The sequence below is a fragment of the Pan troglodytes genome, chromosome 12, assembly GCF_028858775.2.
Source record: "Pan troglodytes isolate AG18354 chromosome 12, NHGRI_mPanTro3-v2.0_pri, whole genome shotgun sequence".
In the NCBI taxonomy this organism is placed as follows: domain Eukaryota; kingdom Metazoa; phylum Chordata; class Mammalia; order Primates; family Hominidae; genus Pan; species Pan troglodytes.
This window is the reverse complement of record NC_072410.2, coordinates 92,044,874-92,067,851: the sequence shown is the minus strand read 5'-3', so window position 1 is coordinate 92,067,851 and position 22,978 is coordinate 92,044,874. Positions and strand designations below refer to the sequence as shown.

General features: G+C 40.5%; 1 protein-coding gene across 1 annotated transcript in view; it reads right to left on the bottom strand.

Annotated features, from left to right (window-relative positions):
• Positions 1 to 22,978, bottom strand: part of CAPN13 (calpain 13) — an 85,625-nt gene that overhangs the window by 50,890 nt on the left and 11,757 nt on the right. Inside the window, exons 2-4 of the mRNA XM_016948291.3 lie at positions 14,388 to 14,617; positions 4,817 to 4,889; positions 3,181 to 3,296 (exon numbers count right to left, since the gene is read on the bottom strand). Of these exons, the coding sequence (XP_016803780.2) occupies positions 3,181 to 3,296; positions 4,817 to 4,889; positions 14,388 to 14,585 (387 nt within the window). The 5' untranslated portion in view covers positions 14,586 to 14,617. The remainder of the gene's footprint in view (positions 1 to 3,180; positions 3,297 to 4,816; positions 4,890 to 14,387; positions 14,618 to 22,978) is intronic.

Below are 22,978 nucleotides of genomic sequence, written 5' to 3'. Positions count from 1 at the left end.
TCCCAGACAAGATTAATTTTTAGCAGGTGTACGTATAGATTTCTGAACTCCAAGGAGAGAGAGCATTTCTTTTTTTTTTTTTTTGAGACGGAGTCTCGCTCTGTTGCCAGGCTGGAGTGCAGTAGTGCAGTGGCATGATCTCGGCTCACCGCAACCTCTGACTCCCTGGTTCAAGGATTCTCCTGCTTCTGCCTCCCAAGTAGCTGGGATTACAGGCATGCGCCACCATGCCCAGTTAATTTTTGTATTTTTAGTAGAGATGGGGTTTCACCATGTTGGCCAGGATGGCCTCGATCTCCTGACCTCGTGATCTACCCACCTCAGCCTCCCAAAGTGCTGGGATTACAGGCATGAGCCACCGCGCCTGGCCAGCACTTCTTATAGACTCTCAGTTGGAAAGAACACATTGCATACAAAGTCAAAGTCCAGAGAATAGATTAACATGAGATTTTTCTTCTGCAGCATTGGAAGCTACAAGACAACGAAACAATGTTTACAGACTTTTCAGGAAAGGAAACGTGATCCAAGAATCCTAAACCTAACTGAAATATCATTTTTAAGTGAGAGCAAAGGAAAAACTCTCACATATTCTGAGGAAATCATTCAAGGAAATTCTATCTAATAAAGGTTTAATTAGAACAAAAATTTTAAGGAGAAATGAAGGGTGGGAGAAACAGTGGTAGGCAATGAGTTTTAAATATGCTTTTTATAAGAAACACACCTATAACAAAGTGAGCATGAAATTAATAATAAAGAGATGAACAAAAATATAACAGGGAAATGTGCATAACAGGAAGCCAAAGTGGCAATAGGAATATCAGGTAAAGAGGAATCCAAGGCCAGAGCATTAAATGCAACAAATAGGGATATTGTACAAATTTTGTTGCAATAAGAAAATAGCAAGATCGTAAACCTCTGGGCACCAAAGAACATAGCAGAAAAAGTGTAAAGCCAGAGCACCTGCAAGCATAAGAAGAATTCTCCAAACAATAACTATGGGAGGAACTTCTCCTCTTTATGATCTAATGAATCATAAAGCAGACAAAAAGTAAAGATGAAAGACATAATGACAGATAACACAATTGCAAATCATAGAGCTTAATTCAGTATGTAAAACTTACAACCACTGGATAATATAGATTGTTCTTGTGTGTCCATGAGCCATTTATAAAAACTGCTGTGGGCTTGGCTAGAAATAAAGCTACTTTATTAATCTCCCCAAATGCAGAGAGTTATGAATTATATTCTCCGATTATAATAAAACAGAGACTCAGCAACTAAAAGATTATCCCTTGCAAAACTTAATCACTTGAAAATCAAATAAACTTTAAAGAAACAACCCCTATATGAAAAAAGATACAAAAACTAAAAATGTATTATCTTAAAAATTAATAAAAGTAAGACTTTTTATATCAAAACCTATGGATACACACCTCAGAGGAAAGTAAAAAGACTAAGAATATTAAGTGTGCAGTTTCAGAAAATCACAAAAACAATAAAATTAGGAGAAAGTATAAAGGAATTAATAAAGATAGGATTGAAATAATTAGTTATATAGTAAACAAAACCTCAAAAGAAAAAGAATAGAAAGACTAATGAAAATCAAAAGTTGATTTGTTAAAAAAAAAAACAAACACAACACCCACACAACAGATCGATTGGATAAAGAAAAGCGGAATTAAGAAAAAAAGGAAAAGTTAAAAATACAGCACAGATTGAGAAAGTAGATTTAGTCACAGATTACAAGAGGTTAAATGAATTGTCAGAGATTCATATAAGCAACTCAGTGGCAATATATTTGGAAATACCGAAGAAACAGTTGATTTTTCTAGTCGAGTATAAATTTCAAGAATTAACTTCGGTAGAAATAAAAGACCTGTTGGATAGCTATTGAATACATTGGAAGAATTAAAGAAATCACATTTAAAAGGGAGGCAGGCCCAGGTAATTTCACTATTGTCTATTTTACTTTCAAAGAACAGTTAATCAATGATTAGCTCTCATTATTCTACTTACTTCAAATCAAGGTATGTAAAGCTCAATCAGTTTGTTTTAAAAAGCTAGCAGAACTTAAACATGATAAAAATAACATAAACTAGAAATCAATTTTATGCATGATATAGGTACAAAAATTCCAAGACAATTTTTAGCAACTTGAATGTACTGAAAGAAGAGTAAATCAAGGAAGCACATTACTGAAGTCAAGAGAAGGCAGGATTTGGCTCTTGTCACTCATTCAAAATTGTGAGGTTCTAGCTAATGTGACAAAGCAAGAGAGCAAAAGAAGTTCTGCAAATATTAAAAGGAGATACAAAATTATCTATTTGCAGATAATATTATTAGATAACTAAACCATTCCAGATTCTGTTAAAGAAAGAATTAAGAACTAATAAAAGAATTTGGTAAGGTGGATAGATGCAGTTTAATATATGGTAAGTAGTAGCTTTTCTCTTTTTTAGCAGCACCAAGTTCAAAATGAGGGCAAAAAGACCTCATTTACATGAGCCACAAAATTATAAAATGTTTGAGAATGAATTTATCAAGAAAGATACACCACCAATATAAATATAACACTTTATTGAAGGACATAAAACTAGTTCTGAATAAATGGAAAGGTATCCCGTGTTTCTGGAAAGGAAAACTTAAAACAATAAAAATGTAATTTTTCTAAATTAATACATAAATGCTGCTGCATTCTGTATCACAGTGGCTTTTTTTTAAAAAAAATAGACAAAATAATTTTAAAATTCTCATGGAAGAATAAATGTGCAAGAATTATCAAGATATTTTTGAGAAAATGGTAATGAATAATGAAGGAGAACTTATCCTACCAGATGTTACCACTTCCTATAAAGCTACTGTAATCAAAATAGCATGATATGGCACAGGAATAGACAGAGACAAAAACTTGATGTTAGTTACAGGGTTCTCGATCAGTGACTCTTTTGCTAATCATTTCTGTCATTTCTTTTTATTTACACAAAAACATTTCAACTCTCATCTTCCCTGTGTGTTGTCAGATTATAAGCTTGAATCCTTTTTTTGAAGGTAGGGAGGGTAACTAACACAACTGTCACTTTCATCTCAGGCTTCTCGGCCATGAGAAAACTTAAGACTTTCACCTTCTCTGTACTCACAAAGAACCCCATCATATAATGAGTGCTGTAAGGGCACACGTACCCGGAAATGGAAAATGCCAGCATACTGGTGTGAAAAGCTTTGGACCATCAGGATCTTCTGCCTGTACTGTGGGTTCTGAGTCAAGGAGCCCAGTGCTGCCAGGAACCAGCAGTCAGCTGTGAGGGGAGAAAAGCCAGGAAAGGCTGATTGGACACACTTGGAAACCCTGTCCCATAATTTCAAAGGTCCTTACCACAAGAGGCTACACACTTCCTTCTAAATAATGCATTTTTTTTCCTCTGAGAGAGGAGAACCGGGGGAGGGAGTCACAGGGACCGGCTCCAAGCAAGATAAAGAAGGGGCAGTGGTGGTGGTGCTGTTCATGGAGTCTCGCTCTGTAGCCCAGGCTGGAGTGCAGTGACGCGCTCTGGGCTCACTGCAACCTCCGCCTCCCGGGTTCAAGCGATTCTCCTGCCACAGCCTCCACAGCTGCACCAAGCCCGGCTAATTTTTTTTATTTTTAGTGTAGACAGGGTTTCACCATGTTGGCCAGGCTGGTCTCAAACTCCTGATCTCAAGTGATCCACCCATCTCAGCCTCTCAAAGTGCTGGGATTACAGGTATGAGACAGCACGTCCAGCCTCTGATTCTCTTTTTGCCAGAGGTGCTCAGTTACAGCAAATTTTGGCAATGATGCTGCGTACAATTGAGGAAAACTGATTCGCGTTTTTCTTTGCTGTTAGCTCAGCCTGTCCCTGTGCAGAAGTAGGGGGACGTTCTCTCCTTTTCCTCCTTGAGGGATGCATGGCCTCGAGTTTCTCCTTGGATGTCCTTGTAAGCCCTTTTGAGTCTCTCCTCCCCTCCCTGAGTCCTTTCTCCTTCACCCCTAACATGATCAATTGGTCTTTGAATGCCATTTCACACCAGACACTGGGTTCAGTACAGAAGCCACAAAGATGGCCTCAGAGAGGTCCTTTCTCCAGTTAGGTGAAACCCCAACAGGGGAACCCTTGGCTGGTGGCCAGGCAGGCTCTACTGACTTGGTCCAAGGCACGGTGATTTCACCAGGCGAAGTTCAAGTACAGGACCTATCATCGGCAAGCTGACATTTTGAAAGCTTAGAGTGTATTCTCAGAAGGGTTGTTGTTTTTGCTGTCTCCCAACTCCTATCCACTTTCCAGCCAGCTCTGCCCTTTCACTCCAAGGCTTCTCTTTCTGAGGTTTCTCTTGGCCACACCTGGAACAGCCCAGGTACCTCTTCTTAGGCAGCCCCTCCTGTTTCCCTGTCCATGCCCTCCAGCTCTCAGCAGCTCCTTTGCTCTGGGAATGTCTGGTGGGGTGGGAAGCAGTCAGAGAGTGCTGGATTCTTAACTCTGTTGCTAACTGAGTGTGTGACATTAAGCAAATTATTTTACCTCTTGCACTCTCCATTGTCACATATATAAAATGGGGTTGTTGCACACACAAGGTATCTTGCACGGTCATTGCAGAAACTCAGTGTATGTTTGCTTTCATTTTTCCTGTCTCCTTTTCCCCTGCTCATTGCAGGCTGCAGGACTGGGCGTGAGCAGTTTGTCCACGGCAGCACCAAGGGAACTGGACTTTCTCCCTCAGAAGTGGGGCAGGACTCTGTGGGTAAGCACCACCCTCCACCACTTCCTATCCAGGGCATGGAGGGAAGATGTTGCACTCTTACCTGCGCCTCCTTGTTGGATGTCAAATCTGCTTATATCATCAAGGATGAAGTGAGGAGGACCCCCTGGTAGATCCTTTAGGAAAGAGGGAGAAAAGCTATGAACATCGTTTATTCCTTTGTATCCCAAAGTGACATCATTCACTTTGTCTTTCAAGGGTTGAGGTTAATTCTTAAATAGGTGCTTAAAATCTGAGTTAGGAAAGTTCACCACGTTCTTCAGCCTTTATTGCTACCAGGAAGGCAGCAGGTGTCACGGAGTGTAAATGTAACTGACAAGACAGGCCATAAACGCATTAGCATACTACATGGAGAGATAACATAAATAAGGACTTGGAGTCCTTGGATCAAACAGCCATTCCATCTCGACAAGGCAGTGTTTTATTAAGAGGTTGTAAATAAACCATCAAAAATGAATAGAATACATTTATTAGAGGAGAGGTTTATAAACATAATAAAGTACTATAACTTTCATAATAAAGCTTTTGTTGTGAAATGGTATATCTCAGAAATTAGCATAGGTATTTTGGACTACAGGTTTAAGTCTAGCCGTGTGCTATAAGGGATACAAGGTACACATGACTCAGCTCTTTGCCCACTCCCTGGGTAACTCACAGACTGGGTCTGGAAGACCGCAGTCCCCTTGTGTGAGGAGCTGGTACTCAGTGCCCGGTCCTTCCTTAACTTCTAACACACATAGTGCCTGCCAGCCAGAGACAGTGGTTATGGAGGATTCCGCCAGTGCTGCCACATCTGGGAAGAATATGAAGAACTGTCAGCAGGCACCAAAATTGTGAGAGTTCCCAAAGGGGATCCCCAGGCACTTTGGGAGAACACCAGGCCACAGGTCTGGCTTCTGCCCCAGCACCAGCCAGCCCTCTAGACTTGGCCAGGATGACCTGGGCCTCCTCTCTGTGCAGCTCTTCCTGGATTTGCATAATTTGGTAATTGGTCCTTATATCATTTCTTTTCACATTGACCAATAAGTCTGCAGAGAGCAGGCCCGCAAACTGGAATTGGATTCATTTGCTCAGTAGCCATTCATATACAGAGTCACGTGCCTTGTAGAACCTGCCAGCTCTTCATAAACTGCCCAGGTTTCCTGGAAGAGATGCACACTAAGGGGAAAATGAAGGTGTGCCCGCCTGCAAACACAGGGTCCTGGCTGTGGGGATCATTTTACCAAACTCCTCCCGCTGCTTTCTCTACAACTAACTGACCCCGTCACATGCCGGGAGGGGAACTCTCAGGCCCAGGCCCTCCCGGGTGAGGGGGACCCTGGGGTGGCACCAGGTCCGACCCTCTGCCAGAGCCATCGTGGGCAGAACTTTGGCATTTCCCCCAACGCAAGAAAGAGGGAAGGACGTCCGGAGGGCCTTTAGCTGCATGCAGAGCTCCAAGTACAGCCAGTTTTAAAATGGTGTAGGGCATTTCAGTAGCCTTTACTTGTCTCCTCTCTCTACTGGAAAAGGGGACTTAGGGTCTCAAAGGAGGCCTGCTGTCAAAGATCCTCCACTCGTGAGAAGTAAAGAAGAGATGGAGGCTGTGGCATTTTCAGACCAGGAACAAAGATGGCTTTGCTCCATTTTCTTGATCTTGGCCACAGCTCTTCTTCACTGTGGTCCTGCTAGCTCCCCTCCAGGTAACCCCAGGGCAGGGGAAGGTGTGCTTGGAAAGCCCATTCAGACAGACCTGTTGTGGAATCCTACTCTAACATTTCTCCCTGGGTGACCTTGAGACCATGAACAATTCCCATTACTTTGCTGTGCCTCAGTTTCCTCATGTGTAAAATGGGAACAATAATACAAAATGTAAGGACAGTTGAGAGAATCTAATGACGATGCAATGAAGGCAATGGCTGTCATTCATCAAACCCTTGCTGAGGGCGGGTACCTTGCTCCTGGGTTCTCTCTGATAGGCTCCCAACAGCCTTGTAAAGCTGGACCAGTCCTTACATTTACAAATGAGGAAGGATGTGAAATACTTAGCGCAGTGTCTGACATAGTACATGTTCAAAAAATATTGATCCCCCTCTTTTGAAATATTTGCAAAATTAAAAAGGCTATACTCAGACAAACCCATAGCCTCAGATGCATTCATTATTAAACAAGATAGAATAAAAACATGAATTTAGCAGTCAATTCATAGATCTTAGAAAGAAAAAGACAAAAAGAGCCTCACAAAAATAGGAGGAAGAACTGAAAAGAACAATTAGTGAATTATATACCAGAAAAACAGCAAGATTAATAAATAAATTGTTCTATTATTTGCCATTGAAAGTAATGGCCAATAATGGTTTTTGCCATTACTTTCAATGGCAAAAACCACAATTACTTTTGCACCAACCTAATATTTGGGGGAGGGTTACATAGACCCAACCTTTGGCAAATATGGTAGAGAAACCCAAATAAAAGTAGAATTAAAAATTGGGCTTTAGAAATATAAAATCATGATGTAGAATTCTATGCCAATCAATTAAAAAATCTGATGATTTTTTGACAAAAATTAACTTGGCTAACATTGACTCATGTTAGTAAATAAGCTGAAAAGACTAACAGCCTTGGAATAGTATTTTAAAGTTACCAAAGAGTATCACCCGAATGCGCTGTAAAGGCTTACAGGTACATGCAATTTTTCCTCTGAGTTCCCTCAAACTTTCAGAGAATAGACAATTCCAGTGTCATTGACAGTTTCAGTGTAAAAATAAAAATTAAAAAAGAATCCTGCCACCATTTAAGAAGCCAGCATAGCCTTGATGCCCAATCTGAGAGAAAACACACAGACATACCAGACTTATTTTGGATAATTTGTTATCATCGTGTAGTATTTGCTGTAGAAATGCAGAATGCAAGGATGGTTTCACATCAGACATCTAATAATATGAAGTAGCACTTACATGGGCCAAAGGGAGAAAAATTTGTATCCTTTCAATAAATGCTATGAAGGCATTTGATAAACATACAACAACTTTTTATGATTTACTACAACAATAAAAGTTAAAAACAAAAATTTTAGCTAATTAGGAACAAAAAGATATTTTAATGTGATGAAAATTCAATGGTGATGATTTCAAACCACAAATCAATAGTCAACTTCAAGTTTATGGGAAAACATAGGAGTCATTTTCATCAAAGGTGGGCTCAAAAGCAGCTTCTATGTCTCCTGTCCTCTAACCTGCTTGTTCCTTCCGGACTCTGGACTTTAGAGCTGTGACCAATAATCGAAAAAGAGAGATGGTAGGAAGGGATGGAAATGATACCCAGGAGCGTTTTAGTCTGCCAGGCTGACTTCCTGAGATGAGGCCCATTAAGGAAACAGGTAAAGATGGCTGGGAAAATGTGAATGTGCTGACTCTGGGAAGGCCACCTGTTACCAGATGGGCCAGGCACATCAGGGCAGTGAAGCCAGTGTGATGAGAACCTGGATTAGATTCAGGCTGAACTGCCAGCAATGGGCAGTCTCCAGCCGACTGTGAATCACCCAGCAGCTTCACAGACAGGGAGACTGCTGTGTCCCACTTCCCACTACTTTGATTTCACAGGTCATTCAGAGATAGCGTTCAAGATTCACATAGCTTCTCAGGGGATTCTGAGACCCAGCCAGGGCCAGGGAGCAGCTTCAGAGAAGTTGAGCGATTTGTTCCAGGTCACACAAGAAACAGGCTCTGAATCAGGTGTCTGCCTCCATAGTGTCTTCTTCTTCACTCTGACCACACCAGCAGGCAGCATCTTCTCAACTTTATGTTTTCAGATCCTGTGAGATGGACTTGGCCTTTGAGGGCTCTGAAACATTATTAGTGCAGAAGGAAGTTGGGAGGGTTAATTTTATATACCATCCTAACTGCATCACGGAGCGCCCAGATACTTGGCTAAACATTACTTCTGGGCATGTCCATGAGGGTGCTTCCACATGACTTTAACATTTGAGTTGGGGGATTTAGCAAAGCAGATTCCCTTCCCAGGGTGGGTGGGCACCATCCAGTCTATTCAGGGCCTAAACAGAACAAAAGATAAACGGAGAATTTGCCCTTTCTCTGCCTGACTCCTTGAGCTGAGACACTGGTCTTTTCCTGTCCTTGGACAGGGAATTACATCATCTATTCTCTGGTTCTCTGGCCTCCCACTCAGATTTAACTACATCAGTGGCTTTCCTGGGTCTCCAGATTGCAGGTGGCATATTGTGGGACTTCTCAGCCTCTATAAGCATGTGAGCCAATCCCTCCTAGTAAATCTCTCATCATAAATATATCAATAGGATATCTATTAGGATATACATCAATATGTTAATGAGATATATACTAGAATATATTTATATAAGATATATTGATATATTTGCTAGCAATAAATATGTCAACAGGATATATATTAATGATTCTTTTTCTCTGGAGAACCCTGAGTAATACAGAAGCCAACAGCAATAGTCAAGCTAAGTAATCTTAGGAACTTAATTCTGGATTGTGGAGACCTTTCTCCAGGCAAAGCTTGGGGGTAATCTGTGTTATATTAGGTATGTCAGAGCTCTTGTAATGCAAGGGCTCCTGGCATCTTAGAAAATACGCTCTCTGATGTGATCTCAAGCCAGCTGCTGTACCCTAATCGTCTCCAGAGGTAGACGGAGAAATATGCCAAGAAATAATGTCTTCCATGTGACAGCACTCGGCATATTTCTGCATTCTCTCTAAAGACTTCCACATCCTCACATGGCATGCTGCTCTTGGATAAGAGAGCCCTGTGTTTAGCATCTTAGTATTCAGCCCTTTCACATGGTGGCCAGAGTTCAGTCTGGGACAGGTGTCAGCGTCACTCCCTTTTCTATTTTTGCTAGAGGACTTTGATTTATTGGCATCAAAGTTCTCTGGTTGAATGACACTTGGCTGTTTGCAGGGTCACTTTCTGCCATTTTTTGTTACCTATTGCCTTATGGAACGTTTTCATAACCTAACCTGCACTTACAACTTGACCTTGTTAACCTCTTCCTTTCCTGAAGAGCACATTTTGGTCGCAAGGTGAGTCGTTTCTAGTGAATGATCCTTTCAGAAACTGATCTGGCTGTATGGAAGGAAGGTGTCACTGGGACAGGCAGTGCCTCCCTCTAGGATGGCCACAGGCGGGAAGCCACAACGGGGCTGTGCTGAGCTTCGAACACCTGTTAAGTAACGTGCTTGGGGCACACAGCCCATTTTTCAGTTGAGAAGTAAAACATGTTTTACTATAAAATGGGTACAAAAATGAAATTTCAGTTTATCTGACAACACTGGTGATTGTTGTGAAGCTCTACTGTCTACCATCGTGTACTGTCCAATATGGTAGCCACAAGCCATATGTGGATACTTACATTTAAATTAATTTAAATTCAATAAAAGTTAAACCTTTAATCCCTCAGTTGCATCAGTCACATTTCAAGTGCTCAATAGCCACACGTGACTAGTGGCTACTGTATTGAACAGTGCGGGAAGAACATTTCCATCATCACAGAATGTTCTATTGGATGGTGCTGATCTATTTAATGAGGATGATAGTATTATCTACCTCACAGGACTGTGAGGGTAATTAAATGAAATATTGCATGTAAAGTGCTTAGCATAATACTTCACACATGTGCATGCTTGATAAACTATCCATGAAATAAAAATTCTCCTAAAAGGGGTCCACTCTAAGTACTAAATTTAGCTCAGGGAAATATCACATAGATACCTCACGTGTAAGTATAATCCTTAGCACTGTCCCTTGCTGAGACCAGGGTTGTAGGAAGCATTGAGGCTGATGAGGAGTCGGGTCCTCTCAGTGCCATTTGCACAGGGCACCATCACGGGCTGTTGCAGAGCCTGGCTGGGGGAGGGGGAGGGCTTGGGAACAGAATAAAGCAGGATGTGAACGGCGCTTCCTTCTACTTCAGAAAAAGTTTCAGCAGCAAAATGGTTTAGGTTATTGGGTTAATTGTTAGAGGAAGGAAGGACAAGAGCCAGAGGAAGGAAAGGGTAGGTAAGATGGCAGGGAGGAGAAAGAAAGAAAGATACACGACACAAAACTTTTCTGCACCAGGCATAGAAAGCTAAGCCTGGTTCTCATGCCCCTGACTCCTGGGCTAGTGTTGAACCTGCCAAGCTGGGATGAATACTCAAAACAGAATGATGTCCCTTGTGGTTTACCAGTTGCCTACAGGAGGAGCTTTCTCATTGTCAGGAAAAACTTAGAATGTGGAGATGGCCTAAAACACCTTGGTGCTACCTCAGCCATTATATAGTTGAAGTTTAAGGGCCACTGGTCAGACCTCTGGACAGGCACTCAGCAAGCTATAGCTTGGGAGTCAACTTTCTAAAAATAGTGACAGAAAGCAGAACATGAGGCCGGGCGTGGTGTCTCATGCCTGTAATCCCAGCACTTTGGGAGGCTGAGGTGGGTGGATCACTCGAGGTCAGGAGTTTGAGACCAGCCTGACCAACATGGTAAAACCCTGTCTCTACTAAAATACAAAAATCAGCCGGGCATGGTGGCGGGCGCCTGTAATCCCGGCTACTCAGGAGGCTGAGGCAGGAGAATCGCTTGAACCCAGGAGGTGGAGGTTGCAGTGAGCTGAGATTGTGCCACTGCACTCTAGCCTGGGCAACAGAACAAGACTCCATCTCAAAAAAAAGAAAAAAAAAAAAAAGCAGAACATGAGAAGAAAGGCATTTTCTACACTCCCTGCCAACCTTCTTTCAGCCCCTGACCCACATTTTTCCCTGAAAGAGTTTTCTTAAACTGGCCAAGGACTGAAGCTGAGATGGCTGGACTGTGAAAACCCAAGAATCCCAGGGAATAGGCCCTGAGGCTGCTACCTTATGACTTTTCCCAAATTAATCACAGTAACAAAAACTAGTGTTTACTTAGTGTTTAGACTGTGCTAGACACTATTCTAAGTATTGTACTCATTTAGTACTTAAAGTAATCATATGTGGTACAGGTGCCATTTTTATCCCTAAAAAGGGAAAAAAGGGCAGAACATAGATCAACTTTAGAGAGGGATTGATTCCTGTTTTACTCACATGAGGTAGAAGATTCTACTAGTGCACAAAACATTACTAGTGACAGGCAGGAGCCCAGAATAGGACATAAGCTTATGATGAGGCCTTACAAGGGCCATGTAACATGGTGTTAGGAGCTCAGGTCTTGGAACCAGACTCCTGGGTTCAAATTCCAGCTCTAGTACCATCTAACTATATGACTTTGGGCAGAGGTCCCCCTACTCTCTGATTCTGCTTCTCAGCTGCAAAATGAGGCTCATAACAGTACCTTATCATAGAGTTACTGTGAAGATCGATGAGTCAAAGCTCCTAAAGCCAGGCCTGCCATATGGTCAACACTCTGTGGGTGTGGCCATTACTACTAGGATTGAGCCAGGCTGGTGTGGCTCCTCTTCCAGTGCTCTCTGCAGTCACAGCTGTACACTGTGGGTCAAGGACATCACAGTGTCGAAGGGGTGAGTACATTGGCTTTTTCCTTTACTGTCCTACTTGGAAAATACATCAACTCAGGGTTTCTTTCTTGCACATGTGAACTTGAAACATGCATCAGGCACCTGTAGATAGGGTCCTTCATTCATCCATTCACTCATGTACTTGTTCATCCAAATTCCAACAGAGTCCCTGTTAGGCATTTAGTCAGTGGGGGGAAAGTGCAGCAGGTGGAAAGAATCTTCATTTAAATTCTGGATCCTTCCCTCTCTAATCATGTCACCTTGGCATATCATATTACCTGTCTGAACATCAGTTTTCTATAAAGTTAGGAGAAAACAAAGCAGATAAAGTATGAGAAGACACATGGAAAGCTCTGGAAAGTACTACACAAAGGTAAGTCTTGTCAACTGTGATAAGAAAGACAAAGAAATATGACATTTAAAAAGAAGTGCCAGAATGAAAAATACCCCTGTCCCCAATCCCCCCAGTAGAGCTCAGGTAAGCTTTTGGATGAGGAGAGTAGTAATGGGAAAAGCAGATTCGGCCCCTGGATGCCTCTATTTTGGGTTCCTGGCATTATTCTTTATAAGTAATTTCACTTCTGTTGGCCTCAGTTTCTCCTTGCCCCCAAAAGACATCACAAGTTGAGTTGTTGTGAGATTCAGATAATTAGAATCTCTCAATCCTTTCTAAAGAGAAGTGTTATAAATTCTTCAACACTATAAATATGGTCTTACATCTATTGCTCAGCACCTTGTGAGAAAAAAATCCCACCACTTTCTGAAATAATCTCAGCCTCTGAAAATAGCAAAGGGAAAAAAATGACCTCTTGGAACTTCTTTAAATAGAATTCTCTGCTTCAGCTCTCCTTAGGAGGTAAAGGCTAGAAGAAGAGAGTCATTGTTGAGGACTTACTGCCAATGGCTGATAAGAGGACCCTAGAATGCTGAAACACCCCACTTTTCTCTAAGCAGCATCCCAAACCCTACCTGATCCCTAACCCTTCCCTTCACCAAAGCTTCAAATCTGTCCCAACGTAGGGCAAGAGGTGTCGCCTCCCAGAGCCTGATGTCTTCAGTTCTCCTTCCCATGTGCAGAACTGAATTAGATATCCACAGACCAGACAAATACTTTAGAGGACCTCATAGCCTCTTAGTAGTCACCATTAGAAAATAACTTTACTCTGTAACCTACCTTCACTTTATGGGAAGTGTTTAGACAGTGCTTGGCATTTAATCAGTGCTCAATAACGGTTGCAGATATTATAATGATTAGCTTACTAGACATTCTATTATTTTATCTCATTCTAGGTTATGCTGGTGCCTACAGAAGTGTGAATAGAGGTTTGGGCAAAAGGGTCCTTAGGGTGGTCCTTATCCGGGTGCTTTGCATCAACAGTAGTCCTGATGAGATTATCAGAATGTTGAGTCAGCTGAGATATTTTCCGTGGAGTTGTCATGCCCTAAAATTAAGATATTTCTAGAAAAACCAGAAGGGTTCACCTGGCTGCAAGGTAGAGGTAGTGGCCATCTGCTGGGGTTGTGGAGTCAGGGAGGTCTGAATGTTGTCCTGCAATTTCTCCCTAATTTTAAAGTTAATGTCTAAAATTCTCTTACAGGTGGTCAAGCCTCTCTAAGATCGAGAATGTGAATATAAAGCAGAGAGGAGAGGTGATTATTTAAATTCATCCTATAGTGTAAATGACTGACCTGCTATCTTCCCTTTGAGCAAATTCTAACAGGGAAGGAAAAAAGAATATAAAGATACTGACACCTGAAGAGAAGAAAGGGTGACAGAGTGATAGATGGGGTCAATTATGGGGTGGAGGAGACTCCAAAGAGCAACAACTACAATCTTCATACCCGTGGTTTCCCATTTTTTGGATGAAAAACTGAGGTATTTTAATTTAGTGATGTACTTAGTGTTAGAACTGGGTTAGAACTCAGGAGTCTGGGCTCCTGGTTCCTGCTATAGCATCTTCCCATCCTGCTGAGTAGCTACAACACTGGAGCAGAGATACCCGGTGAATTTCATTCTCCTTCCAGTTTGGTTTGGCTCCACCTCCTTTTGGCTGGAGGTGCCATGGCAGGCGACTCCGAGGACCCTGGAGCTGGGTATGCTTCTGTGGGGCTCACTCACCTGTGGCCGCTTCCATATCACATTGGAGAGGCGTTTTTCCTGGAGCAGCTTCTGGCCTATGGAAGAATCTGCTGCAGGGAATGTCTCATCCTTAAACGTCCGGCCCATGCTCAGGCAGTGATCCCGCAAGGTGGTAAAGTCCTGGTCTTTGAACTTGATGATGGAGGTCTCCACTGAAGGCTCCTGGTAATAGGCCATGACTCTCCTTAGAAGACTTCCGAGGTCCTTTCCTGTTGGTGAGAAAAAGGGATACCTTTGGGGTAAGCCATCAAGTCCTTTGCATCATCAAATGTGAGCCCCAGATGGGCACTCTGATATACCACCCTTTACAGGGACTGAGACTAGTCTGCACTGTCCCTGGTGGCACAGTCAGTGAGCCTGAACTAGGATTCAAGCATCCTCACTCTCAGTTAACATTTCAAGCTGCAGTACAAAACAGCTTTCCAGTGTGCTCTCATGTGCACAAGAGGCTATGGGGTACTAGCACATCTCATGAATATTTATTGAGCACTGCCAGGTGAAGAACTGGTAGGTGGGTTAAAAAGGTATCCACAGCTTCCCTGAGCAGCAAGTGCACAGAGGCCCATGAGTTGCATTGGAAAGGTCACGGGGCGTTGGAGGGTTTTGTGGGATGGGGGCAGAGAGGGTGGGTAGGAAGTGTTGGATGACATTGCCAGAAAGGTAGGTTGGAAAGCTGGGTGAGGAAATGTTTTATACCCCATAAACTCTGCAGGGCTGTTAAAGAGGTGGGGCATGATCAGATCTGTACATAGAATGGGGCTTCTAGGAGCAATCTGGGGACCAGAGAGAGGGTGTGGGCAGGGACTGGAAGCAGGAAGGAAGCCAGGAGCTCCTGCACTTGTCCACAGGAGAGACAGTGGTAGAGCATCAGAAGGGAAGATGGTGGAGTGTGGACAGATTTGGTGTAATTTTATAGGTGGAGAATTGAATATGGGGGATAGGGAGGAAAAAAAGAAAACAAAGAAAAGATAGTGCAGTGAATATCACATGGGTTTTGAAGTTTGCTTTCTGCTTTCATCAGCTACATACTGCTTCTGCAATTTGGAGCGAATATTCAAGCCTGTGAACCTATTTCTCCACCTGTATGGATTGAAGCTATAAATCTCATAGGTTTGTTATGATATTAAATAAGTTTTGACCTAACCAACTGAGCAGAGTGACAGGCATGCAGTAGTCCCTCAGTAAATGTTAGCATCCCAATTTTCCTTGAGTTGACAAGGAAGGCTGAGGTTTCTTGTTCAGGCAGCCACAGGAATGTAACTGGTGCCATTTACCAAAAATGTACCACGTCCTCCATCTGTGAGGCTGGCCTAGATGGGAATCCTGAATCCATACTTCCTAGTTATGGGAATTGAAAAACTTCTCTGGTCCTTAAAGTAGGGCTTTTCAAGCTTCTTTGATCAGGGTCAGTGCAGGTGGCACAAAAAATCCCAAGGTCCCTGTGTTCCACCCATTTCCACTTCACAGTGGAAAAGGAAGCAGGTGATAATGAATGAGCAACGACTATAAAGGAATAAATTCTAAGGAAAGAATATGAACTCATAATCAAAATTTTGAATCCTAGAAAAATACATGTAAACTTAACATAACTTAGCAATTTTCTTACAATTACCTTGTAATAGCATGTGGCAAGTTATTTAGATAGCACAAATTCATAGACAGAATATCACCAGTCATTGTGCAAGCATATTTGGAGAGAATTGTGCATACAATTGTCTGACAAACAAGATATGAATAATTTACATTTACATTTGAACTATTAGATTGGACCATGAACTGCCATTTTTGTAGGTCAAAAATGGTTGAATATAGTCAGTTTCATAGGGTTTAACCTAAGGTAAGAAACGGTTAAATACAAACAGCTCTGTTTAGTTTAACCTAATACACATGTACATTTCTTCAATTGAGTTCTTATAGAATAATGGCACAAAATATTCAGTATGTCTCAGCACTCAAAATAGGGTTAAAAAGAGGGCCCGCAACAAATTAAATAGTGATAAAGCTGAAATGTCAAGGTATCATTCAAGAGTAAGAAAACAGTGATAGAAATTGATTGTCAATTCAAGACAAAAGGCGATGGCACTCGATAATGAAGAGTTGTGAAAATCATGGGTCTACCAATTCTCTGTGCATGCTCGGGGACAGTGGAACCAGTATAGCATTGCCAAGCCTCCTACCTCTCAGGAAAATATTGAATTACAATGTGTGATAAACTCTAGCAATGAGCTAGTTTTGGTTTATGAAAACCAAATTGTAGTTACCCTTAATAATACAATTATGGGATTGCCTGTAAGTAACCCTTAATTGCATATAAAAATGAAATTCTAAAGAATTTTGCTTCATTTCTCCTTTGGAATCATACAAAGGTCTTATATGCGAGGATCAGTTCCTAGTCCATCTGGGGGGCCCCCACTGTGCACTATTGGATGGAGGACTGGCCAGACTTTAGGAATTCCCATTCTAAGATTCACTTGCCTCATTTGTGAAATGGAGATGATGATACTATTACACATGTTATAGGGTTGTTGTGAGACTCAGATGAAACCATGCTCCCAGAACACGCAGCACAGTGACTGGTAAGTACAAAGCAGCCAATACATGGTGGTTATTAGGATGATGATCATTGTTATTTTGAGCAGGAAAGGACTGTGCAGAGGCCCAACACTGTCTAAGATGAGGACTTGCTCATACCCAGGACAGGCTAGGCTCAGAGGGGCTTGCAGGGTGAGGGCCAGGATGGTCAGTCAGACCTGGGCCCTGGGCTCTGTTACTGCTCTGCATTCACTACATGGGCTGCCCAGGCCTGGGGGAAGGGAAGGCTTGGGGACAGGCAGCAGGCTGGGTGTCTGCTGCTGCGGAGGTGGGCTGTTCTGGGAGGAGACTCTTGATGGGGAAGGGAGAAGCAGGCAGGGGAAGCTTGTTCCGCCTCCACACACATAGTTCTTTCCTCTGAGTTGCTCTTGGCTTCGCCAGGGAACAGCCTGTAGGCTCATGTTCTCAGGAAGGGCCCACAGCACCTGACAACATTTCACTTTTGTGCACAGCAGAAGAGGACCACCTGATTTTCCTGCTGTCACTTTTGGGAGGGCTTTCTGCTTCTTTCCTCTCTTCTCTACCCAATTTGTCTCACTTTGCAGGGTAGCCAAAGGCAGAAGAAGACTCAGCTTTGTTAATTTAAGGGAAAAAAAAGATTGCTGAAAGGCCTACCTGATATTCAAGATAAAGTTTATCTTGCTGCTGGGGCAGCTCTTGGGTGTTGCAAGAAGAGTCACACAAGAAGAGCTAGAAACATCACAGAAATAACTGATATAAAGTTCTTCATGTAAGAAGCTTGTGTGAGCTCATGAGCCAAGCTCAGAATTAGGCTGAGAAGCAAGCAGGAGCTGTGGCTTAGGGCTACAAAGCCTCTTTAGCTCCCCTTGGTGTCTATGAAATGAGCTTCCCTGTGTCCTTTGCTGGGTTGGGTGACTGAGTGAGCTTGGGCTGCCATAGCAAAATACCACCAACCGAGGGGCTTAACTGCATTTATGCCTGAGGTTGCAATTTTTTTAGATGTTTGCAGTCAGACCTTGGTGATGACCTTGAGCAGTAGGATATAAATAACTCCCACATGCTTAGCGTTCCAATAATGGAACACTAGGCATAAATGGGTTAACAACAGGATTTATTTCTCACAGTTCTGGAGGCTAGAAGTCAGAGATCAGAGTGCCAGTATGTGGTGGAGGGGGGGGGAAGAGATCTTTCCCTCATCCTCTTCTTATAAGACCACAGTTCTATCAGATAAGTCCCCACTTTTATGATCTCTTTTAATTGCCTCTTAAAGACCTTATCTCTAGGTACAATCATGTTGGGGGTTAGGGTTTCATATGAATTTGTTGGGGGAGGGGGACGGTACAATTCAGGCCATGGCAGTGACTAACCCTAGCCTGATCCAACAACTCTCCTAGCCCTGGCTGCATACTGCAGGAAGTGTGCAGATCAAAGGGGAATTGGGTCATGTCAGTAAGGTTCTCAGAGAATAGACAGTGGATGTCAGTGAACACAAGAACAAATGACAGAGCAGCAACAGTGATAAGTATGTGAACATTACTTGAATTAGCGGAAAAATGATGAGGGCTCCTTAATGGGAGATATGTCTTAGATACTGCTGAGCCATACAACTATGTCTTAGCAGTATCTTGATATGCCAGCACCTAGCGCTAGGCCTGGCACATAGTAGGTATTCAATAAAATCTCCTGAGTGTCAGCAGATTAAATATTACATATCAGCTATTCTTGAGTGTGTTCTGTGAAGCAGTTGCTTCATGAAACACTCCACAAATAACAAATTATGAGATGAAATTATTTTGGAAAACATCTGATACTGAACAGTCTTTACAGAAATTCACAAAAAGCTCCAAGAAAGCCTTCGATAAAGAAACTTAAGTTTGCTCCCAGTGTTTCACACATATAACCAGTAAGTTCTTTTATTGGAGAACTTTTATTAACATTTCATGGAAAAGATGCATAAGAGTTAAGTGACTTCAGAACACCTGACTCAAGTCCTCATTCTGCCTCATACACACTAAACACCTGTTTCTTCATCTGTCAAATGGGAACATGATACTTTGTTGAAAAATTAAATAAGAAAATATATGGAAGGAGATTTAAACCATGAAATATTTTATGAAAAGATGTTCATTATTATTTATTTATCTGACTCTAATCTTGTCCTAACCTGCTTGTATTTCTCTCTCTCAGAAATAAATAGTTGTAAGAATACACAGATAAATCACCTAAATTACATCTGCCCAGAAACATGAAAAGGGCATTTATTGTCCCGGTTTCTCTCTTTTCCCTGAGCTACGTGTTGTTCTTCTACATGAAAATTCACAGGCGGAATTCAATAACAATAGAATATTTAGGTAAACCCCAAATATCTGGAATTAAACACACTTTTAAATAATTTATGAGTCAAAGATAATATCGTAAGAGAATTAGGAAGACCTCAATAAGTAGAAGGACATAAATAAGAAAGACAAGAGCAGAAATTAGTAAAACAGAAGACAGATAAGAGCAGAAATTAATCAAACAGAAGACAGACAACAGATAAAATGAGCAAAGCAAAAATCTGCTTCTTTGAAAAGATCAACAACATTGACAAACCCCTAGTCAACTTGATCAAGAGTGAAAGAGAGAAAACATAAATCGCCAATATTATCATTTGATAAATGGGTTATCACCACACATCCTATAGACATTAAAGGGCTAATAAGAGAATACTACGAATCACCCAATGCCAACAAATCTGCTAAGTTACATACAATGGATCAATTTCTTGAAAAATACAATTTATCAAAGTTGACACAGAAGAAACAGAAAATCTGAATAATGCCACATATAGTAAAGAAATTGAATTTACTATCCAAAGCTTTCTCCAGAAGAAACCCCTAGGCTCAGATAGTTTCACTAGTGAATTCTATTACACCTTCAAGGACAGAGTAACACTAATCTTACGTGAACTTCCTCAAAAAATAGAGGAGAAGGGAAATACGGCTGAACTTATTTTTATCAGCTCAGCAAAATACTAAAAACGAAATCTCATAAAGAAATCTTCTTCCTGAAAAAAAATTACAGAGCAATATTCTCACGAATAGAGAAGCAAAGAGCCTTAAAATTTTAGCAAATCAAATCCAATAATGTAAAAAAAAGAAGAAGAAAGATACCACATCATAAGTTGGGTTTATTCCAGGAATGTTAGGTTGATTTATATTTTTAAAAATCCACCTGCAATCTACCACAGTAAAAAGCTACAAAGACATAATTTATGATAAAAACTCTCAGAAAACTAGAAATAGTAGGTAACATCCTCAGGAGGGTATCTGTGAAAAATTTACAGCTAACATAATATTTAATGATGGAAAGTGCATTTTCGTCCCTTTACGATCAGAATCAAGGCAAGAATGCCCACTGTTATAGTTCTATTTACCACTGTTGTGAAGGTCCTAGCCAATGCAACAAGAAAATTAAAGGCAAAAAGATCAGAAACAAGAAGGTCCTATTTTGGTATTTTGATTGTAGGAAATCTACAAAACAACTACTAGAACTAATACTTAAATTTAGTAAGGTCACAAGATACAAGGTTAATATTAAAAAATTATATTATTATATAATAGCAACAAAAAATAGGAGAATAGTAACATCCAAAATACAAAATACTTGGGAAAACATCTAACATTAAAGACATTAAAGATATCTACATTAAAAAACTATAAAACATTGCTGAGAAAAATTAAAGGAAAACTAAATAAATGGAGACATATATCCGGTTCATTTATTGGAAGGCTCAATACTGCCAAGATGGCAGTTTTTTCCAAATTTCTCTATAGGTTCAATACAATCCTAACCAAAATTCTAGCATGCTTTTTTTTTTGTTAGAAATTGATAAGCAGATTCTAAGATTTACATCTAAATGCGAAGAACCTAGAATAACCAAAGCAATTTTTAAAAAGAAGGAAAAACTGAAGGACTTACCCAACCTGACTTCAATACATATTATAAAGCTATTGTACTGGCAAAAATATAGACAAATAGATCAATGGAGAAGGGTAGAGAATCTAGAATAAATCAACATATATATGGCCAATTAATTTGAGAGAGGTTTCAAGGCAATTCAATGGGGGAAAGAAAAGTCTTTCCAGAAAAATGGTGCTGGATCAACAGGATTTCTAAATGGGAAAAGTACAAACAAACATGGATCTTACTTCACACCATACACAAAAACCAAGTCAAAATGATCACAGACCTAAAGGTAAAACTTAAATTATAATACTTTCAGAAGAAAACATTTGCAAACTTGGGGTAGGTAAATGTGTTTTTGATAGAATACAAAAAATATGAGCCATACAAGAAAAAAAATTGATAAATTAGACTTCATCAAAGTTTAAAAGACACCATTAAAAAAACAAAAATGCAAATTTCAGACTACGTGAAAATATTTGCAGCACGTATATCAGACAAAGGACTTGAATCCACAACATATAAAGAACTCTTACAAATCAATAATCAGAAAAAAAACCATTAAAATGGCCAAAAGATTTGAATAGACACATCACCAAAGAGTATATAAAAACAAGCAATAACCCAACTTGAAAAGATGTTCCACATCATAAGTTATCAGTGAAATTCAAATTCATACCACGGTGAAAGCTCACTATAGGCCATTTTCTAATGGCCTAAAATTTAAAAAGACTGATCACACTGTTTATGGGGAGATAGAAAACTGGAACTTTCATACACTCTCGGTAGATATGTAAATTGGTATGACTACATTAGAAAACAGTGTGGCAGTTTCCTAAAATGTTAAAACATACACCTTCAAAATGATCCAGCCATTCCAGTCCTAGGAATTTACCCAAGAGAAATGAAAGCATATGTTCATACAAAGACTTGTGCATAATCAAAACAGACATATTTAATAGCCAAAAGTTGGAAACAATCCAATGTCCATCAAAAGTGAATGAATAAATTGTGATGTACCCATAAGGTACTACTCAGCAATAAAAAGAAATGAATTATTGATACATGCAACAACATGAATAAATCTCTAAAATCATTATGCTATGTGAAAGCCAGTCAAAGTAGAATACATATTATATGACTCCATTTATAAAAAAATCCTAGAAATGCAAACTAATGTACCGTGACAGAAAGAAGTTCAGTGGTTGCTCAGAAATGGGGGTGGAGGGAGGAATGGGTTTTGAGAACACTTTTGGGGGTGATAGAAATATTTTCATCTTGAGTGTCGTGATGATTTCACATGTGTATACACCTCAAAACTCATCAAAGTTTATACCTTAAACATATGCAGTTTTTATATATTCTAAGTAGAGTTGTTTCAAAAATTAAATGCTATATATAATTTATATAGTCTTCAGTAATTTGCTTCTCCCTGCACCCCATGGTTAAAAAGTAGCGGGATTTCATTTATTTCACTGCTGTATGTTATCCTATGATTTATTTGTACTTCTCCTCTCAATGGACATTTAATGCTCTTCTCTTTGTTTTAATGAAAAATAATGCTATAAATGTTATTGTACGTATCTCCTGATAAACATGCAAGAGTTTCTCTAGTTTGTATTACAAGGAGTAGAATTTTTGGGTTTAGGAAACGCACATACTCAACGTCACTAAGTATGCCAAATTATTTTCCAAGGTTGTACCAATTTATAATTTCACCAACAGTGTAAAAGAGTTGCCATTGCTATATATCCTCACTAACTCTTGGTATTGGCAGACTTTTTATTTGTACCCAACATGTGGGAGTAAGTGGTAACTCCTATGTCTTAATTTGTTTCCCTGATTACTGGTAAAATTGAGCTTCTCTCAATATGTTTATTCTCCATTCATGTTCCCTCTCTTGAGGAATGAATATTCATATTTTGTGCCCATTTGTCTATTGGGTTGTCTTTTTCTTATTGATTTGTAGGAATTCACTACTCACTCTGGATATTCGTCTTTTGTTGGTCATATGTCTTGTAAATATCTTCTCCCAGTTTGTGGCTTATCTTCTTAACTCCTTTACAGTGTCT